Genomic DNA, 23,411 nt, shown 5'->3' on the forward strand with positions numbered 1-23,411 from the left:
TAGAGCATTCTCTAATGTTTACCTTAAATAGCTCCATGCTAAGCTCCTGAAGTATATAGTAAGGAGTAATAACATGCAAAACGCATAGACACATAGTAGCTACTTCAGTAAGTCAGAGCCATTACTAATAAAAAAAAAAAACAAAACTACATACCCTCAACTTTGGAACACATCACCTAAAAAGACACTTAAAAATTACTTGTAAAATAATTTAAAGCAGCAAAATTTTAGCTGGAAAAAGGAACACCTGTCTTTAACCCCAACACTCTGTGAGTGCAAAGCCAGTCTGTTCTATATAATGAATACCAGGCCACTGAGGGTGATACAGTCAGACTTTGTTGCAAATAAATAAATATATTTTAATGTTGCATACCTGAAGCCTGGGATTCACTGCTAAGTGATATGGTTCCTACTATTGCAGGATACAATATGAGGTGAGGGGAATCTTGGGCTACACGGCAAAGGAGGTTACAAATACTCTGGCGTACATACACTTCAGGGTGGTTTAAGCGTGAGAAAAGCTGTGGAATAATTCCTTCAGGAAAAGAAAGCAAAGTTAATAAGACCTATGAATTTTAGGAATGCAAAAGGATAAAACCTAATTATGTCAGCATCAGCACAGATCTTTAAAGGCACCAAAGTTCCCCCTGAGGTAGCAAAGGCCCATATGAAATCATTCTTGATTTGCATCTGTAATCACACTCAAGAGGAATGAAAGCACTGACTAATGTTTAACATCTGCCTTGAAGAAGGCAGATCTTACTGTGACAAAGGGTTACACTTATTTCACCACCCTCTCCAAAACTGATTTTTGATAATGAATAGTTTCTGCCTTCTAGCCTCTCAGCTCTCTACAAGGTAGGAAAGAGGAGAGGTTTTCATGAGACACCAAATAGTCAGGTAGTCCTATTAATCAGTATGGCTGTTCACTAACATTTTCAAATACAGAGAACAGAGAAACTATTTCTATCCCACTCAGAAACATTTACTCAACAGGGCATTTTATTTAGGCCATTACCTCTCCATGGAGCAGTAGGGGTTGTCTCCAAGCCATGTTCCAGATACTGCCGAAGCTCACCAGCATGCTTCACTAGCAATCTGAGCAGTCGCAGGGTAGCCATCACAATCACATCATCAGTGCTCTGCTCAGCTCTGTGACTTAAATGGAGCCTGGGGTCATCCTCATCTAACAGAACCTAAGTGAACAATTAAAGGGATAAGAAAAACATTTCTGCTACTCTTCCTCTATAGAAAAGAAATTCCACTGGGTTCGGTCCCCAGCTCCGAAAAAAAAGAAAAAAAGAAAAGAAATTCCAAATGAATTCCCTTAGAATCCCCACCTACCTGACCAGCATTCAGCTTAAGGAAAGTAAAATATGCACTGCAAGACAATTTGTACAGGCTGAAGATTCTGTCCACAACTTTCCTCCACACTTTAATAACACCTTCCGTTGCATTTTCATCCAGTTCAGAAAGCCAGGGACAGCTTGATATTAACTGCCGCCAGATAACATCGACCATGTCATCATCCTCATTATCTTCACTCTCTGTTATCTGTAGTGTTATATCTTCATCCTAAAGAAAATATAAACACAGAATAATACTTAACATGAAAAGGAAGGAAGATACATGATCTGACTATCACATGGAGACATTTTTCCCATATATGATACACTAAATAACTCCAAATACTAAAATCGTTGGTAAGCTTCTCTTTATGATATTGCTTATTAACACAGCCAGTAAGGCAAAGATTAAAGACTGTTGGATTTTCTGTTTTTAACTAAAGTACAATATAATATTCTGCCTGTAGAAAAAATATCTGTTCAAGGGATGTGAAACAGAACATGAGCAACAAACACTACTCTATTTACAATATTTTGAATGCACCTTAAAATATTTTTAACAGAGACTCATGGATACAATTTTTAGAATAGAATTCAATCAAGAGAATTTAACTTTAAAAAAAAAAAACCCACAACCCCACACCTTTGGCTACTGCATCTACACATTCAACAGTTATAGAACTGTAAAACTGTAAAACTTATAGGACACTTTGAGGAGAAGGAAAACACTGTCCAATGTAATTTATTTAATTTTTTAAAGGTTTGTTTATTTCATGTATGTGGGTACACTGTCACTGTCATCAGACATGCCAGAAGAAGGCATCAGATCCCGTTATACAGATGGTTATAAGCCACCTTGAGTTGCTGGGAACTGAACTCATGACCTCTGAAAGAACAGCACTCAGTGCTCTTAACAGCTGAGCTACCTCTCCAGCCCCATTTGTTTAATCTTAAATGCATGTGCATAGACCAGGGATAGGGATGGGGGTGAGAATATCTCCCCATAGATGTTCCCAGGTAGTCTTGTAAAAAGCCTTACTTTTCCCCTCAAGAACCTAACTTCAGATAGAAAGAGTAATTAAGAGAAATTAGATTTACATAAAATGAACTTAATTTTCAACAGGACCCTAAGAAATCACACTATTTCTTAAAAAATTATGATTTTGGGGTTGGGATTTAGCTCAGTGGTAGAGCGCTTGCCTAGCAAGCCCAAGGTCTTGGGTTCAGTCCTCAGCTCCAGAAAAAAAAGAAATGATTTTAGGAAAAAGACAACTTTAGGTCATCTTAAAAGTCAGGATATTTTATTTGCAACACAAACAGCCTAAACCTCATTCACTATTTAATAAAGTAGCCAATTCCCTCAAAAACTGTGAGTTGCAACAGGAATCTTGGAACTACTCCCCCAGATCCACTGTATCCTGTTTTCCTTGCCTGAATTCCTGCTGGCCGACATACTGCTTGTCCAAGAATACCATATATTCTCTCTTTCTCTTCTTCAGTTATAGTATCTGGAAGCAGATTTTGAACTTCAGATTTTTCTCTAGGCAACAGACGAACACCTTCTCCCTGACTATAAAAATAAACAAGTCATCAAATATTTCAGCTAGCAAACTCTCCCAATGACATTTTATATCTCCATTTTGCAGAGGGTTATATCAACTGCACATTGAAACATACATACCTGGCATTGTCAACCACCTTTCTGCCCCACCTATAAGCCCAACTAGCCAATGCTGCCCAAGATTTGGCTACTTCAGGTGCCTGCACTGAAGACAGGTGATACAACTGTCCCAAAATGAAGTCAGGTTCTCCAACTCCAATATGCACTGCCACGATAGGGAAAATAACAAGAGTTCAGCATTACATTCACAAACGTCTAATGCTATCCTGTTGACCTGTTAAGACTCTATTATTTGTAAACAAGCAATAAGACCAACATTATCACAGTACATAATTTGTTATGGCCAAAATTTGGATACTTTTCTGCAATGTGACTATATTAAAAGACATCAGTCTCTCCCATCAGCTTACATAAACATCTGTGGACACATCTGTACCTTTAATGATACTAATCTCTAGCAACAGCTCAGGTGTCAGACATGCTATAGAATGTCTTACATCCTGCTTTTGAGGATTCTATTCCCTCATGAATAGAATCATTTTAAACATTTGGAAAAACAATGAAGAAGTGATAAGCATACCAAGGAGACCCACAGAATCAACAGATCTTTAGTTCTATCCTACATAGTGAAAACTGCCTGGTTTAGTGAATTCATATGCCTTGACATACACTGATTTTAAGACCTACTTCTTAGGAATATCAAGACCTGGTTAATACATACATTAGAATTAATTTTTAAAAACTAGTGCACAACAAAAACAAAATGTAATTTAAACCAAGCTTCAGCACAACAAAATAGAGGTGTGTTCTCCTGTGTCAGGTAAAAGATTAGTTATGTCCCAAACTGTTGCATACATGAGGCTCAGAGTCTATAACCAGTAAAATACACAAACACACAAGACAGTACCACCTCCCCCTAACTCAGCATTTAGGAAAGTCAAGAAGGAAAATTTTGAGTGTAAAACCAGCTAGGCTCCGTAGGAAGATACTGTCTCAAAAAAATATATAAAGCTGGTTTGTGTGGTGGCATAGTCCTTTAATCCCAGCAGTTGGGCAAGAGAGGCAGGGGGACCTCTGAGTTTGAGGCCAGTATGGCCTACATAACAAGTCCCAGGCCAGCTGGATCTACATAGGAAGGCTGTATCTCAAAAAAAAAAAAGAGAGAGAGAGAGAGAGAGAGAGAGAGAGAGAGAGAGAGAGAGAGAGAGAGAGAGAAACAACTCAAAACAAACAAAGCAGAAACTGGGGAGTATCGTGACAGTAGAGCACTGGCCAGGCATGCATACCCAAGGGCCTGGGTTCAATCTCTCACACCCTCTCCCTCTCAAAAACAAAATGTTTAGATGAATCATCCATCCACCTATTTCTTGACCAATTAACTTTGTTAGTATCAGACAGAATAAGAAACTTGAAGCTTTCTATGTTCCAACAACCAAATGTAATGTAACATAAGCTATTGCTACATGTCTGTTGTTCCTAACACTCCTTCATGAATCAAGGTAAAAATACCCCTCTAAGTCAGGAAAGCAACCTGCATCTGAAAGATTAGACACACAACAATAAGTTACTGCCAGGCAAAAAGTTTTTGTAGTTGAACTTTTTGTGGCAAATTATAGCTAGCAAAACATTGATTTTCACACTTATGAAGTTGGTATTTTTAAAGGTAACAAAACAATGAAATCATACCTGTAGACTCACTCTCAATCCGAGGGTGCTCTTCTCCCACTGTATTAGCAGACGGTAGCTCTATAAGAGCGAGTATATTCCTAGACAAAGTAGAAAGGCCTGAAAGGTTCTGCTGCTGCTGAGCTCGGTACACCTGCCTCAGCTGTCCCGAAATCTCTTTCCATTCTGCCTGGACCCATTTAGCCAGGGTCAGAATTGACTTAGCCACAGCATATTCAGCTTTCGCAGATTTGCAGAAAGATATAGCACAAGAACTCAACATTTCCATTGCGTGTGTTGACTGGCCTACAGGAAAAAAAACACACATATATAAAACCACTAATTTACCCTTAATAGTAAAATTATTTCAAGATGAAGTAATTACTTATTTTTCTGTTTTTTTGTTTTTTTTTTTTTTAAATCTATTTATTTATTATGTATACATCATACAGCTTTCTGCCTGCATGTATACAACTACAGGCCAGAAGAGGGCACCAGACCTGATTATAGGTGGTTGTGAGCCACCATGTGGTTGCTGGGAATTGAACTCAGGACCTGTGGAAGAGCAGTCAATGCTCTTAACCTCTGAGCCATCTCTCCAGCCCTATTTTTCTGTTTTTAAAACATAAATTCAAGGTGGTGGTGCATGCCTTTAATTTCAGGTCTTGGGAGGCAGAGGCAGGTAATCTCTGTAAAGTTCAAGGCTATACTGGTCTACAGAACAAGCTCTGGGACAGTCAAAGCTATACAGAGAAGCCTGTCTGGAAAACAAGTAACAAACAACTTCCTCCAGCTCTAGTTCTGGAGAATCCAGCACCTTCTGGCCTCTGTGGGTATCAGGCACATATGTATGTGGTACATATAGACACATGGAGGCACTCAACACTCAGGAAGCAGAAGCCAGCCTGATTGACACACTGAGTTTCAGGCCAGCTAGAAAAGTTAGACCTTGTCATAATAACAATAACAACAATAAAAAAAATTCAGGCACTAGGAAAATGGAACAGTGGGTTAAATGCTTGTTGTATAAGCATTGAGGACTACAGTTTGAATCCCCATAAATGCAAGGTGGGCATGACAGACTGCCTGTAACCCCAGCACTCTGAGATGGGGTATGGATTCAGGTGAAAAAGGCCTGCCCCTGTAATGTGAGACGGATGACAATCAAGGACATCCACTGTCACCCTCTGGCCCACTCACATACATTATACACATGAAGGGAACTTTTATGTAGGCATGGCTCTTACAAATACAAATAAGTAGGTGCACCACATTCCCCAAAAGAAAACAACTGAATCCAGGCATAATCAAGGACCATTGATTATGATTCTTACTGGAGGACACTTTTGGAAACTACTATTAAAGATCAATTATAAAACACCAGCATGCAATAAGCAACGATCTACAAAAGCTCAAAATAATTTTTTCTAAACATGCATATAGTTAACTAACCTGCTGTGTATAACAATTTGGTTTTTTCAATATCAAGCTCAGGCCCCCATTTTTCATCCACTTGACCTTGAGTAGACAGTTTTTTAAAATGCTGGACTAAGTCCTGGGCAGTGGTTGTCTTTCCCAGCTGAACCTCACTGCACTGTGCCAACAGTCTTGTTGCCAGTGACACATTCCCCCGTTTTCTAGCAAATTTTGCAGCTGTCAGACCTAGTTCCATGAGATGGCTTCTAATTGGTACTGTTTGTTCTGGAAAGAAAGAAGAAAATGTTTCATTAGTTCTCAATTCCAGATGGTGTTTCTGAAGCATATTCTTCATCTCTTAACCTCAAACCTCAACAGCCAGCACAGTACTTAGCATATAACAATGTTTAAGTGAAGAAACACAACCAAGCAGAGCAAACTGAAAATCATTCTCTACAAGAAATTAACTCGTAATAGCTGAATTGTCAGAAAAGAGCCTCCATCAGATACTGGAGACAGCTTGTCAGTTTAGAGCATTTGCTACTACTCTTGCAGGAGCACTTGTATTCCTAGCACCCACATGCCAGCTCCAGGAATACAGCACCATCTTCTGCCCATTCATATACATAAAATAAAACACATTTTAAAAAATGGTGAACATTAAAAAGGAAGGAAAGAGGGAAGGGGAGGGGGAAAGGGAAGGAAAGATAGAACCTTGGTCAAACAGCAGGAAAAGAATAAATAAAGGTCAAAGGAGTCAAAGACCCCCTTTCCCTTTCGCTGCCCCCTGGACAAGGAATCTATCCTGAGGCTATCAAAGCCATACCACTGCTATGATTCCTAACCTTATACCCTAGAACAGGTAGTCCTACCTGCCAGTGAACACCTACATTCCAAAGGCCTTGGAATGTGGGTTAAGTGAATTCCCTGTAACACATTGAAACTGCTTTTCTTGTTTCCTCTTTCTCAAAGAAAGGCCCACAGCCTGAGCAGGTGCATGGCAATTATATTAGAATTTACTTACAACTTTTACAAATAATTTGCTTTTTTCCCTATTACTGTCATTCCTAAGTACCTTGCTTATCAGCAGGAAGCTGGTCCTTTTGTCTCACTCTTAGCTTCCTCTAATCCACAAGCCAACTTTCAACTGAAGTGATCACACAGAAGTAAACCTGGAACTTTATTCTTCCTAAGAATCCACTGAGCCCTTTTCACTGCCCTCTAAAAGAGGAGTTTCCACGGCTGCCTTACATTACCTCCCACCTCAATCTCACCCAGCTCTACTCTCTCATGCAAACTGACTCACCTAGGAATTTGTTTATTCGGTCTCTAACATTCACATCCTGAGTAATGCACCCTACCTTCCTCTTTTCTACCCCCAAATAATTTCTGATGAAATGTTACTGCCTCCTAAAGCTTTCTATTAACTCCTAGGGTCAAACCAGAGATTCCTGTTATATGCTCTTTTAGCTGTCTACATATGTACTCATAGTGCTGTGACATTCATTCATTCACTGCTCAGTTTTCCTTGTTGAACTCAAGAATCTCCTTGGTTGTAATAATGAAGACAATGGGCTTACCTTGCTTGTCACGGGTACAAGCTACTTCTAGATTTTGTCTAATCAATAAAACTGATTGGGAATGGAGTTGTACATCAAAATGTTTGGTTACTGACTTTCCAATTTTAAGCAATGTTTTATATAGCAAGGAAAAGAGATTGTGGTATTTTCAACCCCATTTATGCCTCATCCTGGGCTAAGGCTTTTATATCTCACCTCAAAAATGAGATAATTCTCACATAAATTCTAAGAAAAGCAGCTCAGAAATGCTTCATGTTAAGGGCTCTCAATTTGCAAATGTTGAAGCAGTGTTCTAAACCCATTGAGAGGCTATCTTAGGCAGAAGCCAATAACTATCTAGTAATCCAAGGCCTATTTCGGAAGTGAATTTAATTAACATTTAACACTTCAGATTTATTCAGTAACTTTACTCACTATACAATCAAATAAAACTACAGAACTGAGGCAAAGTACTATTCTTAAGCAATAAAATCCCCATAACACAAGAGACATTTTCCTTAAAAAAAAAAAAAAAGACATAAAATTTGTATACTCATTCTCTAATATTTCATTTGAAGCCTTTCAAAATCTTTAACATTTGTAACACATATTAAATGAAGAGCTTGTACATAGAACACATAAACAAGCCTTATTACTTCATTAAAAATGGGCAAAAGATGCTGGGCATGGTGGCATACACATTTAATCCAAGCACTAGATCTGAGTTCAAGGACAGCCTGGTCTACTTTTAATTCAAAGACAACCAGAGCTACATAGTAAAACCCTGTCAAAAATAAAGAAAAGGCTAGGCATGGTGGTCACACCTCAAATCCCAACATTCAGGAGGCAAAGACAGCCAAATACCTGTGAGGTCAAGATTACCGAGTACTTTGGGGAGAGGGGGGGACACACCGACCCCCAGAGACAGTCAGACAGACAGAAGGAGGCAGGCAGGCAGAGACAGACAGACAGAGAAACAGAGATAGATCGCCCCATACCCAATAAAAAAAGTAGGTAAAAATGTTAAGACATGAAAAGTAAAGCACGCAATAGTATCTGTGCAAAGAAAGTGATGAAGAAATGCAGTAACACCAGGGGAATACAAACTAAAACCATGAACTAAAATTACACCCACTCCAGTGACTAAAAAAGAGCAAGAGAAATGGAGTGTTCATAAAATACTAAAAAACATAAAAAGGTACAACCACTATCTAAGAAATACTTTCTAATACCACTATCTAAGAATTACTTACAAAGTTGAACCTGACTCAACAGTCTCACTCCTACACTTTAACTCAAAAAAAGACACAGCCCTGAGATTTGGGATCAATCCCTGTGGGATTGAACATGAATACAGTGACAGTTTACCCTGTCAACTGGACAGGATTTAGAATTACCACAGAAACAGACCTCTGAATGCATCTGTTCAGGGTGTTTCCAGAGAGGCTTAACTTTGAGATGGGCAGACACTACCCCACCCCCCCCCCAAAAAAAAAAAAAAAAAAAACCAATATAGGCACTAGTCTATGGGCTGGGGTCCCAAACTGAACAAAAAGGAGAAAGCAATTGACCATTAGCATTTATCTCTGCTTCCTAGTGGCAGATGTGACCAAGGACCTTGCATTTCTGTCTCCATGATTTCCCTATCGTGATGAACTGTACCTCGAACTCTGAGCCAATACAAACCCTTCTTTCCTTAAGTTTATTGTCAGAATTTTACTGAAGCAACAAGAAAAAAGTCATAGAAATGTTCATAGTAGCTTTGTTCTTTGCTACCCAACTAGAAAAACTGAGAACAAACTCATACCACATACCAGAGAATGGAAAAATAAACAAATGATGACACATCCATACAGTGGAATACTACTAGACAATAAAAAAGGCTCACTCTACTAACAACTAAACATGGGAAAACTTTAAAAATACCATGTAAGCTAGAGATGCCAAATAAAGTAGCACACAGCACAATTCCACTTATGTAAAGACACGGCAAAGATTCATCTAATTTACAGTGATAGAAAGCAAATCATCAACTGCCTAAGAGGGGCAATGGTAAGAAAAGGAACAGAGAGACACAGGACTTTCTGGGCATGCAGAGGAAGGTGAGAGAAAACGCAAACTGCGTACTTAAATGTGAAATTTACATCTCAGTAAAGCTCTTATTAAGAAAAAGAAAATCAGGGCTGGAGAGATGGCTCAGCGGTTAAGAGCACTGACTGTTCTTCCAGAGGTCCTGAGTTCAAATCCCAGCAACCACATGTGGCTCACAACCAGCTGTAATGAGGTCTAATGCCCTCTTCTGGTGTGCCTGAAGACAGCTACAGTGTACATATATATAATAAATAAATTAAAAAAAAAAAAAAAAAGAAAAAGAAAAAGAAAATCAGGCCAAGAGGGAACATAATGCTTTTAATCCCTGTACTTGAAAGGCAAGTGGATCTCTGAGTCTGAAACCAGCTTGGTCGACACAGTAAGTTCAATAAGGGGTTGGTGGAAGAGTTAAGGGCAGGAGAGGGGAGGGGAAGGGAGGGGAGGGGAGGGAAGGAGATAGGATAGGATAGGATGTTACCTTTAATTTTCTCTAACAGTTGATTCTGGTACATGGTATATCTCAACGCCTGCATCCAAGGCCGCACATCATGCTGTTTACATGAGCGAAGAGCATCACTAAAGAGTGGGATAAGACAGTCCTGGCAGGAAGACAAAGACTTGTGTAAAACAATTTTTCCTAATAAGCTCTGGATAGACTACAACCTTTAGATCTATTCCAACCTTTCAGCATGTCTCTTGCAACCTGTGGTTCATCTATCTGAATACTTGGTCCCAGCTGGTAAAACTGTTTGGGAAGGATTAGGCAGTATGGCCTTGTTGAGGGAGTAAAGTAAATGGGGCCAGCTTTGAGGTTTCAACATTCAGTGTCTCTCTCTCTGCCTCCAGCATGGAAAACAAAATGTCCAGTCTCAGCAGCCATGCCTATAGTCTGCCATCAAGAACTCTAACCCTCTAAAGCTATAAGCACCAAATCAAATACATTCTTTTACAAGCTGCTTTGATCATGGTATAAAAAGCATTAAAAAAGAAACTAAGCTATACACAACCTAAAAATCTTAGTTTTATTAAATAAATCCAGGATATTAACTATAATTTGACAGTATATTTACTAATAAAGTACATTTGTAAAAACATGTATTTACTATAAACCAGAATTCCAGAAAAGCATTCAACTACTGATTTCTATAATTTTCAAAGATTGTAATTCTTTGCAAAGGTTCTCTCTTTAGTTGAAGCTTCCTCTACTTACAGTCAAATCCAAAATTTATCTGTAAGAAAAACCAAAAGGTCAAAACCTCAAGTTCTTCTGACTGCCCTATACTACCACAAATGAAAATCTGTCCAGAGGGGCAGGAGAGATGGCTCAGTGGTTAAGGGAACTGGTGCTCTCCCAGTAGCCCCAAGTTCAATTTCCCAGAACTCACATGGCAGCTTACAACCGTCAGTAATACAAGGATCAAACATCCTCATACAAACAAGACACTAATGTTCATACAATAAAAATAATTTTTAAAAAAAGAAAAGAAAATCTGTCTAAAAATGTATCTTAGACTTCTGAGTTCACCAGTTTACTCAATCATAAATTCTACTTTAAAAACTGAGAAAAATGAAGTTTTTGATCTACTACCGTAAAACTCACAGAAAATGCTTACAAAAAATACATCTCAGGGATGCAGAGGTGGCTCGGTGGATAACGGCACTTGTTGCTTTCAGAAGAGCAATGTTAAATTCCAAGCACCCCCATAGTGACTCATACCTATCTCTAACTGCACTGTCTTCTCCCAGTTTCTAAAGGTACCATACATGTAAGTGGTGCACAGACATGCGTGCAGGCAAAACATTCATACACATTTTTAAAAAATGCAAGGAAAAAGCCCAAAACAAACAAGTAATCTACATACCTCTGTTGAAAGTCTATTAGAAACTGTGTTCTCCAGTGCAGAGGAGCAGTAGAGCTGCAGGGTACTCAGTACTGGCAAGGACTGTGACACCGTTAGCGTAGACAATCTTAGTGGTCCAATAGCGATGCGTGAGGTTTGCTTCAAGTACTTTACCACATTTCTGAAACAATGTATTTACTGTCAATTAACACGATTCTTCAGCTTGTAGTCACTAATGTCAAGTCAGGAAGGCATTATGATTTGGCAACAAAATTCAGGGGTCATAAAGAAAAGGCAGCCTGCTGTATAGTAAGTAGACTACAAGCAAAGTAAGACATTTACTTTTAGAGGTTTCTACACATCTACAGTTTCGATCACAGCACCCCTTGCAGCCACCTGCCAATGTACACTACCGACTCACTCGGTTAAGGACTGCCATTTCTGATCTTGTTCCACATGGTTTAGAGCAGTTGCCAGGAACACGGAGCTTCTCAACAATTGGACTTCAATGGATTTCTGAAGCTCCCGTGGGTCTGGGCTTAGCATGTTAGGAAGCAGCTTTTTCATATCTAAAAAAGTTAGATAATAAAATTAATTTGATCTTAATGTACAAAAGTATTAATATATTCTAGTAATACTTAGCATTATTTAACATACAATTATACTTCCTGCCTCTAAGAATTACCTGCCCTTAAAAGTGCAGACACTAGAAAGCAGCTCCTCCTTTTTATATTCACACTTTGCTCAAAAGTAGATTAAAACGTGATTCTAAAAAGGATTGAACCATTTCACTGAATTTTCCTCCACTTTAGTTCATGAAATTTAAGCTCACTTTTTTAACTTATTTAGTGGTGTGTACTATGTGTGCATCTGGAGGCCAGCGGTCAACCTCCAGTATTCTTTTTCAAGGATCATCCATTTTTATTTTGAGACAGTCTCTCACTGGTCACCCTTAATCCACCTTCCTTTCACTGAGATTATAAACATATATGTGGCTTTTTGACACAGATCATGTGGACTGAACTCAGTGCTTCATGCTTGTGGGACAAGCATTTTAGTGACTGAGCTAGCGTCTCAATCCCAGGTCTATTTGTATACTTAACTAAGTAGTAACCAATTCATTTATATCAGAAAAACTAAAATAATTCTAGAACAGGTAAACTATAATTATTATAGACTTGAAATTAAGTTCAGAGATGAATACACTCAACAGGTCAACTCACTAATTTAGCACCTTCTATAAGAAACCAAAGCCACCAAGTACAGTGGAGCCTGTCTTTAACCCCAGCACTCAGGAGGCAGAGGTAGGAGGATCTCATGAATTCAGGCAAAGTTGACATACTGAGTTCCAAAGGAACACACACACACACACACACACACACACACACACACACACACACCAACCACAAACTTTCAGAGATGAAAATTAGTTTTAAAATAAATTTAGCTCTCATTCTTAAAATTGAATGCTTTTTCTAAAATGAAAACAAAAGGTTAATTACATAGAAACAAAACTGACATACTGCCTTAGAACAGTTAAGAGGAAAACTGCCTTTTCAGTCACACACGTGCCGAGAATGACCCTGGTTGGTTGTTGTAACCCTCCACAGAGGTACTTGAGAGTCTGACACAGTGCAGCCTACACTCCAAGGGGGAAGCCTCAAAACCACAGCAGACCTCTGAATGTCACAACAGCACTGTGCAGTGTGCTCATCAAAATGGAAACTGTAACCAAACACTGTTTTGTACTTTCTCAAGCTAAATGTCTACATCCATCTCAAAATATTAATATCACCTCTTTCCAATTTAGTTTTAACTGAGCCATTTTTCATTTGCTTATCAACTATTAATAGCACAACCCTAATTCTGTTTCTTTGCATAGTCTATGTCTCTAAATAAATACCCAGAAAGTTACCAATAATCTAGGGCTCCAAATAAACATAAAGACACTTGTATTTCCTAGGGAAATATAAGCTATCCACATTTTAAAGAAATTTATTATGAAAAAAATTAAAACCATTCTCAAATACCTATTTTTTCTTTTGACCCTCCAGCAAGCAGATTAATATTTTCTCCTGGCAATAATTCCAACTGCTCAGTGCATTCAACAAACTCTCCAGACTCGAAGCTGCTTAGTGACCTGTAATTAAAATACCCAATAGCTTGTGTTAGGCCTTACCAGTCCTGTGTAACCACTGGGGGCTGCATTTACAATCAAAACATTGTTTCATCTTTGAGGTGGCTCCTATCACCTCAGTAACACTACAGTTGCAATGACAGGAAAACAGGAAGGTCCTAGCTATGACACCCAGTTGAACTTGCTCACCCGTGTCTCCTTCATCTTTCTGTGTGCTGTAGTGTGTGATCCAGGTGCCTGTTAATACACTGGCAGCAGATTCTACAGTATGTCTTCAACACTTGCTCTCTCCAAGTCCCTGCATCCTGCCAGCTGGCCTGTCTCCTCACCGAGAGCCTACACTCTCTAAATCTATCATCTAAGTTTTGTACCTTAGCCCTGACTTGTTCACTGAGACCACCTTTGTATTTTATGAGACTTGTTTACCCTCCCTGAAACAATTTCAATTTTCTGTTTTCTTATCTGCAGCCATCTCCTACGGCCCTGGTGCTCCAATGCCAAAATGAGATGCCTCAGTCCTACTAGGCTCCACACTACTCTGATGTCCTGTTTTAGATACTCTCCAATAAGGAGTAAGGTCTATGTTCTCAATCTCTCTCTTCTATCTAAGGCAAGCTCTCCATTGGTTTGGAACTCACTTATATAACTAAAGATGAAAGTCCTGACTCTACCTCTCAAGTGCTGGGATTACTGCCTACACCACCCACCCGCAGCCCACCTTGACTCCCATGTTCTCCCTATCTGCCTCTCACTGGTCCTATCACTAGGTCTGAATGCAGCAATGGAAATGCTCATCAGCTGCCTTGCCCAACTTCTGCTCTAACCTACACCAGTAATCAGCTGTTTCTCAAGTGAGACAGTGGGAGCTAAGTACTGGCTGCTGATGAACTGTTCACGTCTAGTGACCAAAACAAGACCCTGCGTTTTCTGTGGCAGGATCCCCATGTGCCCACTGCTCTACAGTTCTTGACTTTCAGCTGCCCTCCTCTACCAAATAAAACAAAACTTACGATTTTGATTTCTTCTGCCCGTACTGCAATCTACCAAAGCTATCCTAAACGGTCCATGCCTTACTACTTTCCTTGAGACACAGAAAAGATACGTCTACTTTATTCTTTGTCAAGTTTTTTATTCCTCCTGTTTCTTCACTCTCCACTTTGAAGAGCTGGAAGCAGTGTTTTGTCCCACTACACTATATAGCCTGATGCTCTCACAGATTGTTATCTGGAAGGTGACAGCGAACCAACTCTGATGAGCTTTGCCCTACCAGCCATGTGACTAAAATGAAGTGATTTTCAAAATTAAGAAGGATAAAGAGGGGCTGGAGAGATGGCTCAGTGATTAAGAGCACTGACGGCTCTTCCATAGGTCCTGAGTTCAAATCCCAGCAACCACATGGTGGCTCACAACCATCTGTAATGGGGTCTGATGCCCTCTGAAGATACACTCATATATGTAAAATAAATAAGTAAATAATTTTAAAAAAAGGATAAAGAGGAATGAAGAAAAATAATTTATAGATGTTCACAAATGCTCATTAAAACAAAATGTCTTTGACTATTCAACAGTACTTCAGAAACAACTGTCCTGTGTGCGCCTCTCTAAAGCATTGCCGTTTTATGTATGATGAATCTATCTTTCCAGTAAGCAGATTTCTTCCTTGCCTGTTAGCTTCCTGTTATAAATGTAACCGATTTTAGTATTTCCCACCACAGAGGAAGGCTACTTATTGAAAGGACCGAGAACACAGACCCAGAACTGGCAGATGCAGCCCTTACTTGATGTAGTTGAAATCGGCTTTCAGATTGAGTGAGGTGCTGTTGGCATTCTTCTTCAGGTCGTGGACCGCGTTCTGCCACTCCTGCACAGCAGCCCAGTCAGCAATGGAGATGTAACACTCACATGCCTTATTTCCTAGGTAGTTGATAACTTCAGGGGAAGAGTCGATTGATTTGGACAGCACAGTTTTTCTGGATTCACCTGAAAGTTTTTTTTTTTTTAAGACAAAATCGAGAACAACTTAAATATATCATAAAAATATGGTAGATTCCTGGAAACATACAGTAAGTTTCCCTGCACAAATGAATGGTAGCTTTGGTTTAATGTAAACACTGAATACTCACCATTTAGAGAGTGTTTGGGGCTGGCACTGTTACGTCCAGCATTGGCCAATGTGAGAACAGACTTGTCAAAGCTGGAGATGCAGCAATCAACACCTGTCATGGCACACAGGTGCTCCTGGTACTCCACAGAGGCCTTTTCAAACCTTAAATGCAAATATAGAAGTCTTACTTTTTTAAAAAAATTACTCAAATGTATCTCATTCCTAAAAGAATTAATGGTGAGAGAACGAATATTCAAAGAATTACACCTGAATAATGAGTCGGTTATTTGGAAGAGGAAATTACATCTGTGTCTCACACCAAGACAGTATAGAACAACTAATACTAACTACTATTAACTTTGATGTCCAACAATAAATTACATCAAATAATCTATCATATATTCACAAATACATAGTAATGTCCATTAAGAAAAATCAGATTGTGGAATACTTCCCACTGCAAATGTTTTTTAGAATATTGTGTAGAAAAGCCGAGCGGCTCCATGGGTATACTGCTGCTGTTTCTGTAGTAGAGGAAGACACTACCCACAGAAAAAAATGGAGCTTTAGGCACACCAAAACCTGCAGAAACCAGGCTATCTTTCCAAATTTAAGTTGTTTCTCTCTCCAAATTTCTAAGAACTACATGAAGTACATCCTTCACTCAAAACTGAACCAATCTGCACATGTAATCCACAAAGTTGTAAACAAACACTCCAGCAACATACAGTATCTAACAGAATCTACTATGGAAGGTTTTCAATCAAAAATCATGTTTAAAACTATTTATGAAACTGAAAGACCTTGCTTTCCAGTATGATTTCTCATAACCTCTGACTTAAATGAGACATTCTTGCATGGCTGCTAATCAAAATCAATCAAGTAAGCAATTAACAAATAAATAAACAAAAAATAAAAAATAAAATGAAAGATGCCCCCTACTGCAGTGATTATAGTAGGCTTCAATGCTCAGAATGGGCAAAGTCATTTTTACTATTACACAATACAAAGAATTCGGACATAAAAATACCATTAACTCATTTCTTTCCTTCTAACTTACCTCCCTTCAGCCTGTTGGGCCACTGAGTTAATCCAGAGAAGGTTTTTACCAACAGCTGAAGATGACCAGACAGCAATCCCCTGTATAGCTTCAGGACAGTGGAGCTCACACAGCGCTTCTACCACCATCATGATAGTCACTTCCAATTCATTCCCCTGCAAACAGCAGGCAAAAGATTAAACACAGACCTTTCAGTACCACTGAAATTCAATTCTCTACTGAACTTACATCTGGTAACAATCTATATATATATATATATATATATATATATATATATATATATATATATATATATATACACACACATATACATATATATATATTCAACAATTATTTTCATAATATTTAGCTTAGATAGCTTTGAGAATCACCACCAAACATCTATTCTGAACCTAACTAAAGAACTTTCAGGCTGGAGAGATGGCTCAGTGATTAAGAGCACCGACTGCTCTTCCAGAGGTCCTGAGTTTAATTCCCAGCAACCACATGGTGGCTCACAACCATTTTAATTAGATCTGTGCCCTCTTCTGATGTGTCTGAGGACAGTGACAGTGTAGGAATAAGACATTCATATTTTTAACATGTTCTATGTTACTTTTATGGTCAGTAATGGGGAAGTAACAGGAAGTAAAGTTTGTAATAGGGAAGTCATCAGTTTTGTAAGATATTGGATGACGCCTTGAAAAAAACTAAAGTTAACTTATCTACAGATTGAATTCCAGAGACCAAACTCAAATTCCTATAATCATTTAAAATGCATTCCAAATACACCACATTACCTGAGACAGACTATTTGTTTTCATTTCAGTAAGTAAGTCAAAGCCGTGCCTCACTGTCACTGCAGGCTGACCTGCCAACAATCCGACCCTCATGATGGAAAGACGGATCCGAGTGAGCCAGTCTTGGCAAGTCTGTCGATTGGTATAGAAAAAAGTCCTAATGACCTTTAAAAAAAGAAAGAAAAAAAGAAAGAACTCAGGACTAGTTCCAATCATGGTGAAGATGCCTTGAATACACAGAAATGGAACCCAGATGGACTGTGATCTCAGCCCTATACACCCTACCAGGCTTCATAATCAATCTATTACAAAGCCCCACTTTCCATGACACCAACCTTGGGAGGTGATGTTAATGCATTGGCACACCCCTCATAGGCGTTATACATTAGTTTCTCCAGGTTCTCCAGATACTGAAGCAGAAGAACAAGTCTAAGCTGATTGCTCCCATGGCCTTCATCATTATCTGCAGTGGTCCACTGACTAACATCCTGGTCAGGGTTTAGTGTGTGGGCTGCAAGACTTCTAATGATACCTGAAAACAAAAATAGCAACACTCTGAATCAGAGGAAACCCTTAGTAAATCAATTTACCAGATATCCTGTTTATATATTCATCAATTTAAAACAAAAAGCTAAGATTAAAAATCTCTCACTTACTGAGGAAAAAATTTGTACATATTACCCCCTAAACTTTTGAACAAAAGCAGACATGCATGCAACTAACAAACCTTATCTGATAATATCTAGAAATTCCTCAGTAAAGAAAAAACACTCTGGGGCTGGAGAGATGGCTCAGCGATTAAGAGCGCTGACTGCTCTTCCAGAGGTCCTGAGCTCAATTCCCAGCAACCACATGGTGGCTCACAACCACCTGTAATGGAATCCAACACCCTCTTCTGGTGTGTCTGAAGACAGCAACAGTGAACTCTTTTTCTTTTCTTTTTTTTTTTTTTTCCGGAGCTGGAGACCGAACCCAGGTCTTGCCTAGCAAGCGCTCTACCACTGAGCTAAATCCCCAACCCCAACAGTGAACTCTTATACATAAAATAAATAAATCTTAAAAAAAAAAAAAAAGAAAAGAAAACTCTGACAGCTCTATCAATATAGAAAGCCATGGTTTCTAAAGTTAAAGACCTAGAAACTCATCTGCATCAAAGTCTGAAGAATGATAAACTGCTGGTTACCTTCAATTGTCTGGAACGTGTCCTGAGCTCTGCCCAGTGGGGTTCGCAACTTTGAAAGAACAGTGAACTGTGCAGCTTCCCAAATAGCCCACTGCCACAGGACAGCATCTGTCTTTAGAAGATTGCGGGGAATTGTGGATTGGTCACGCTTATCCAGCCTCTGGCAGCTATAGAACAATCTTTCTAACCAATTGTCCTTCCTGGGAAAAGTAGTTTCATATGTAACAGACAATGACAACTTCATTTTAATAATCAAAACAAGTGTAAGAGAAATAGGAATAAGGACCAATTTTTCACACCAAAGGAAGACTGCATAGTAAGAACAGTCTGGGATGCACAGCTCATGACAATGTGGCTGCCAGCTTACATTTCATTCACTATAACTGAACATCTAGACATTATCATCACCTTCTACCCTCCCTCCACAGGATTCATGGTAATCAGATCAGTCAACTGTCAACCACTAGTAAATGTCACAGCCCATTTTTTGTTGCTAAAAATACCATTTTCGGGGCTGGGGATTTAGCTCAGTGGTAGAGCGCTTACCTAGGAAGCGCAAGGCCCTGGGTTCGGTCCCCAGCTCCGAAAAAAAGAACCAAAAAAAAAAAAAAAAAAAAAAACCATTTTCAAAGCAGTACTATCTCTAAACCTGAAGAAAACCAAAGTGAGCTACCAAACAATACTGCCTTTCAATTTTGTACCTTGGATAATATTTTCTCAAATTTGGGTGTAATTATCATCAGAGTCTTTAAAAAATATCTTTTTCTAATGAGTCTTACCCTGTTCGGTGAGAGTTTCCATACAAAATGAAACTGATGACATCAGAAAAGTCCTGAGGGTGGAACGTGTTACTTGGTGCTTTACTCATGTGGCTTCTCAATGCTAAAGAAATCTCCTGAATCTCTGTGTGATTGTTATTGCTGTTAACAGAAAGTAGTTATTATTATCATGTAAGATGTTTTAGGAGAAAGGGTAGCAGAATCTATAAATGAGACACTGTACATCATTGAAAGCACAAACAAAACCAAGGCTTAAAAATGGAATAGAGGACACCAGGCATGGTGGCCCATGCCTCTAATTCCAGTATTAGGAGGCAGAAACATGTAAAATCTGGAGGTCAAGATCAGCCTTGTCTATGTAGTGGATTCTAGACATAGTTATGTTTATGTAGTGAGAACCTATCTTTAAAGACAAAATGCACAGGAGGGTTGGAGGTGTATAATGTCACAATTTTAGAATCTTAAAAGTTCTCAAATTGCTGGTACGGAGGGCTAAAGAGATGGCACACTGTTAAGAGTATTTGCTGCTCTTGTTCTTTCAGGGGACCTGAGTTCAGTTTCCAGTACCCACAAGGGGCTCACAACTGCCTTTAATCTGAGCTTCCAGGAATCTAACAACAGGGGACAGACACAGACAGATGCAAACAAACCCAGGCTTGCACACACATTAAGTAAAATCTTGTTTTATAAAGACTAGTACACATTTGTAATCCTAAAACTTGAGAGGCAGGAACATCTTGAGGTCAAGAATAGCCTGGTCTACAAAGCAAGGCCTACAATGTACTTGTACATATAAAATAAATCTTTTTTAAAAAAAAATTGTGAATCAAGTTCCAAGGGATTCAACACCTTTGTTCTGATGTCAGTGGACACACCAGACATGCATGTGGTGGTACAGCGAAGTACACACAGGCAAAATACTCAGACACAAAACAAAAAGAAATCATTAAAAAAAAAATCTAGGAAGCCTTGTCTTGGGCTGGGGAGGTGGGGGTGGGAAATCGAACCAAAAGGGGGTGGCGGGACAGTGGGGGAGGGAAGAAAATCTAAATTACTAAGAAATGCATTTTGGTACTACATGAATTATTCTTCATTAATTATAAGATGATAAAAATCATAAAAATAATTTTTTTCTACTTCTAGGTCTCCAAAATTATCCTCAGACATCTCTTTGATCACTAAGTACTATGTAACACCTAAAATTAATGCAGTGCATATAGTCATTTAACTTTTTCTCTGGTAGACAATTACAAGGTGGTAAAACATAGTGAGCCAAAATAGTTATACCTTAGTACAACATCTAAAGGAATTGACTTCAACAGCTTTCCAAAGGCCTGTCGAATACGAGTTCCACTATGGACAAGCTGAACACGGCAGACATCAACACACCTATGAAAATAATAGATAAAACAGGTGTAGTAGCATTCCCATGCACAGTATAGTCAGAGCCAAAGATGTGGTCTCACATCAGTACCTCTGTAGCAGATCATCTGGCAAGGAAGAGGACAGAGCATGGAGACTGCTACATGCTTGCAAGCAGATATTCACATCTTCAACAAGAGCTATTATTAAAAAGGAAAAGTTACTTTCAGTGACACCCCACACACAAAAGTGTATGTTATCTATTGAACCCACTCACCCACCCATCCATTCACTCACTCATCCACCCACTCACTCACCCACCCACTCACTCACTCACCCACTCACTCACTCACTCACCCACCCACTCACTCACCCACTCACTCACTCACTCACCCACCCACCCACTCACTCATCTACTCACTCACCCACCCACTCACTCACTCATCAAACAGGCGCACCCAACTATTGACTACTACCTACTCTTGCCTGGAATTCTTTCTGACAGAAATAAATAGGAAATTAATACTCAACCAAAACAAGTAGACCATTCCACATATAAACCTTATTCTAAGAAAAAATGTTCAACTTCATGGAATAAGCTAACATATAAAATTGAAAATTTGACAATTCAATTATTTTTCAAATACTAAGAGTGAAATATAATCTACTATGAATGGCACTAAAATAGGGACTATACACCTTCACATCTGGAAGTGTTGACCTAACTACCTTCTGCTAACCAATATTCTTTAAAGGGTAAACAGAATTAAAACATTAAGTGTCTTACTGTTAGCTAAAAGGCCTTTGGAGAATTTATGAAAAGATGGAAGGGAGAATAAAGGTGCATATGTTTCAGACTTCTTCATTAATACAGCTACTTCCAAAGCCCATGTCATTAACAGTTTCCTGAAACATAAAATAAATTTGGTTTTACATTAAAACAAAAACCATTAGACACTCTCTTCTATCAGTTTCTTTTTATTTTTCAAATAACAAAAGGAATAGTGGTGGTGGTGGTAGTAGGAGTAGTAGTAGTAACAATTTTTTAAAAGGTGGATCTGGAGAGGCTGCTCAGTGGCTGAGTGGACATTTGCAGGACTGAAGTTCAGTTTCCAACACCCACATAAGCCAGCTCACAGCACTGTTATTCTAGCTCCAGGGGAATCCAACACCACAAGCCTCCAAGAGCACTGCACACACAGAGAGATACACAAAAACATACAAAATTAAAAGGAATCTAAATCTGGAAGTAAAAAGCAAAGTCTAAAGAATTTTGTTTCTGTATCATGATATTGTGTCTGGAAAACAGGCCAAAGTAGAGCTCTGCAGAATACAGAGACATCAAGTAACAGAATCAAACCAAATGCTTCACAGTGGAGCTGTAATCTACATTTCTTAGACTTAAATTAAAATGAATTAATAAATTTAGGAATTTAATGTTATTTTAAAAAATTACTTAGGTACCTTGTGTCCTGGTTAAGATTATCTTTCTTTAGTAATATTCCCAAAAGATTTAATATAATTGAGAAATGTTTCTTTGTGGCTGTAGTTACAGTACTAATCACCGCGCCATCAAATAAGGAAGGGGATGAAGAACTAAGACTACTGGAAATGAAGTGATCGTGTCTGAAAAACAAAGTACAGACCATCTTTTCAGCTGTCATCAAAAGTGAGCAAGGTCAAGAAACACAATATTCCTGCTTTTTTCCCTTCTGAAGACCTGTAAGCACAGTACCTGGTACAATGGGAATATAGGGTGTAGAGCACCGCATACTGAATGGCAGGGAAGTGAACAGCCAGGTCACTGTGCACTATCATCAGATTCTTACTCAGCAGTGCAAATACAGTTGGAGACAGTGCCCACATCTGCCAAGGTAAAAAACAAAGTATATTTATGGCTCCCCAAAGACACACAGACATGGATACCGACAGATACAGACAGACAGACAGACAGACAGACAGACAGACACACACACACACACACACACACACACACACACACACGCATAAATATACAGTATACTTTTGGAATCAAGTGTGCTTAGACACTGAAAACCTAAATAGGTGAAGCCTGGAAATTATCTAGTACACAAAGCTGGAATCCTCAACAAATAGTTTCTCAAATTAGGCTTTGCAGCTAGGTGACATCTCTGTTTAACCCAGAAATTCCTCAACTATTGCATTGTCATGAGTCATCAGCCAAAACAAGGAATGCCATGACAAGGCTTCTTCCAATAAAGCTTTCTTTACAAGAGGAATACAGAGTGGTAATGTTCACACCATGCTGGGTAAGCAAGTGACTGAAGAATAGTCCGTGTAAGCAGGGACTATATGATAAGTGAAGTATACTTCAATCCAGCTACTTAAATACAAATAAGAAACAGGTGTACAACAGTTTGGGGCTGATGTCTGGTTTAAGCAAAACCCTTTGTACTTTTTGATTTAAAAAAAAAAACCCTTTATTTCCT

At 38.9% G+C, this 23,411-nt stretch overlaps 1 protein-coding gene across 2 annotated transcripts in view; it reads right to left on the reverse strand.

The window, feature by feature from the left end:
- Smg1 (SMG1, nonsense mediated mRNA decay associated PI3K related kinase) overlaps positions 1–23,411 on the reverse strand; it is a 101,809-nt gene that overhangs the window by 33,595 nt on the left and 44,803 nt on the right. For both annotated transcript variants that reach the window (XM_087592724.1, NM_001427295.1), the window contains 23 exon segments: positions 22,679–22,809; positions 22,408–22,569; positions 21,731–21,849; positions 21,056–21,143; positions 20,869–20,970; positions 19,582–19,722; positions 18,803–19,002; positions 17,955–18,151; positions 17,620–17,784; positions 16,841–16,995; positions 15,800–15,942; positions 15,455–15,656; positions 13,570–13,679; positions 11,961–12,108; positions 11,561–11,720; positions 10,177–10,297; positions 6,085–6,333; positions 4,654–4,938; positions 3,028–3,172; positions 2,778–2,916; positions 1,345–1,575; positions 1,019–1,196; positions 374–535 (listed from right to left, as the gene is read on the reverse strand). In XM_087592724.1, the coding sequence (XP_087448850.1) occupies positions 374–535; positions 1,019–1,196; positions 1,345–1,575; positions 2,778–2,916; positions 3,028–3,172; positions 4,654–4,938; positions 6,085–6,333; positions 10,177–10,297; positions 11,561–11,720; positions 11,961–12,108; positions 13,570–13,679; positions 15,455–15,656; positions 15,800–15,942; positions 16,841–16,995; positions 17,620–17,784; positions 17,955–18,151; positions 18,803–19,002; positions 19,582–19,722; positions 20,869–20,970; positions 21,056–21,143; positions 21,731–21,849; positions 22,408–22,569; positions 22,679–22,809 (3,733 nt within the window).

This window comes from Rattus norvegicus, chromosome 1 (assembly GCF_021556685.1).
Source record: "Rattus norvegicus strain SHRSP/BbbUtx chromosome 1, alternate assembly SHRSP_T2T, whole genome shotgun sequence".
NCBI lineage: Eukaryota > Metazoa > Chordata > Mammalia > Rodentia > Muridae > Rattus > Rattus norvegicus.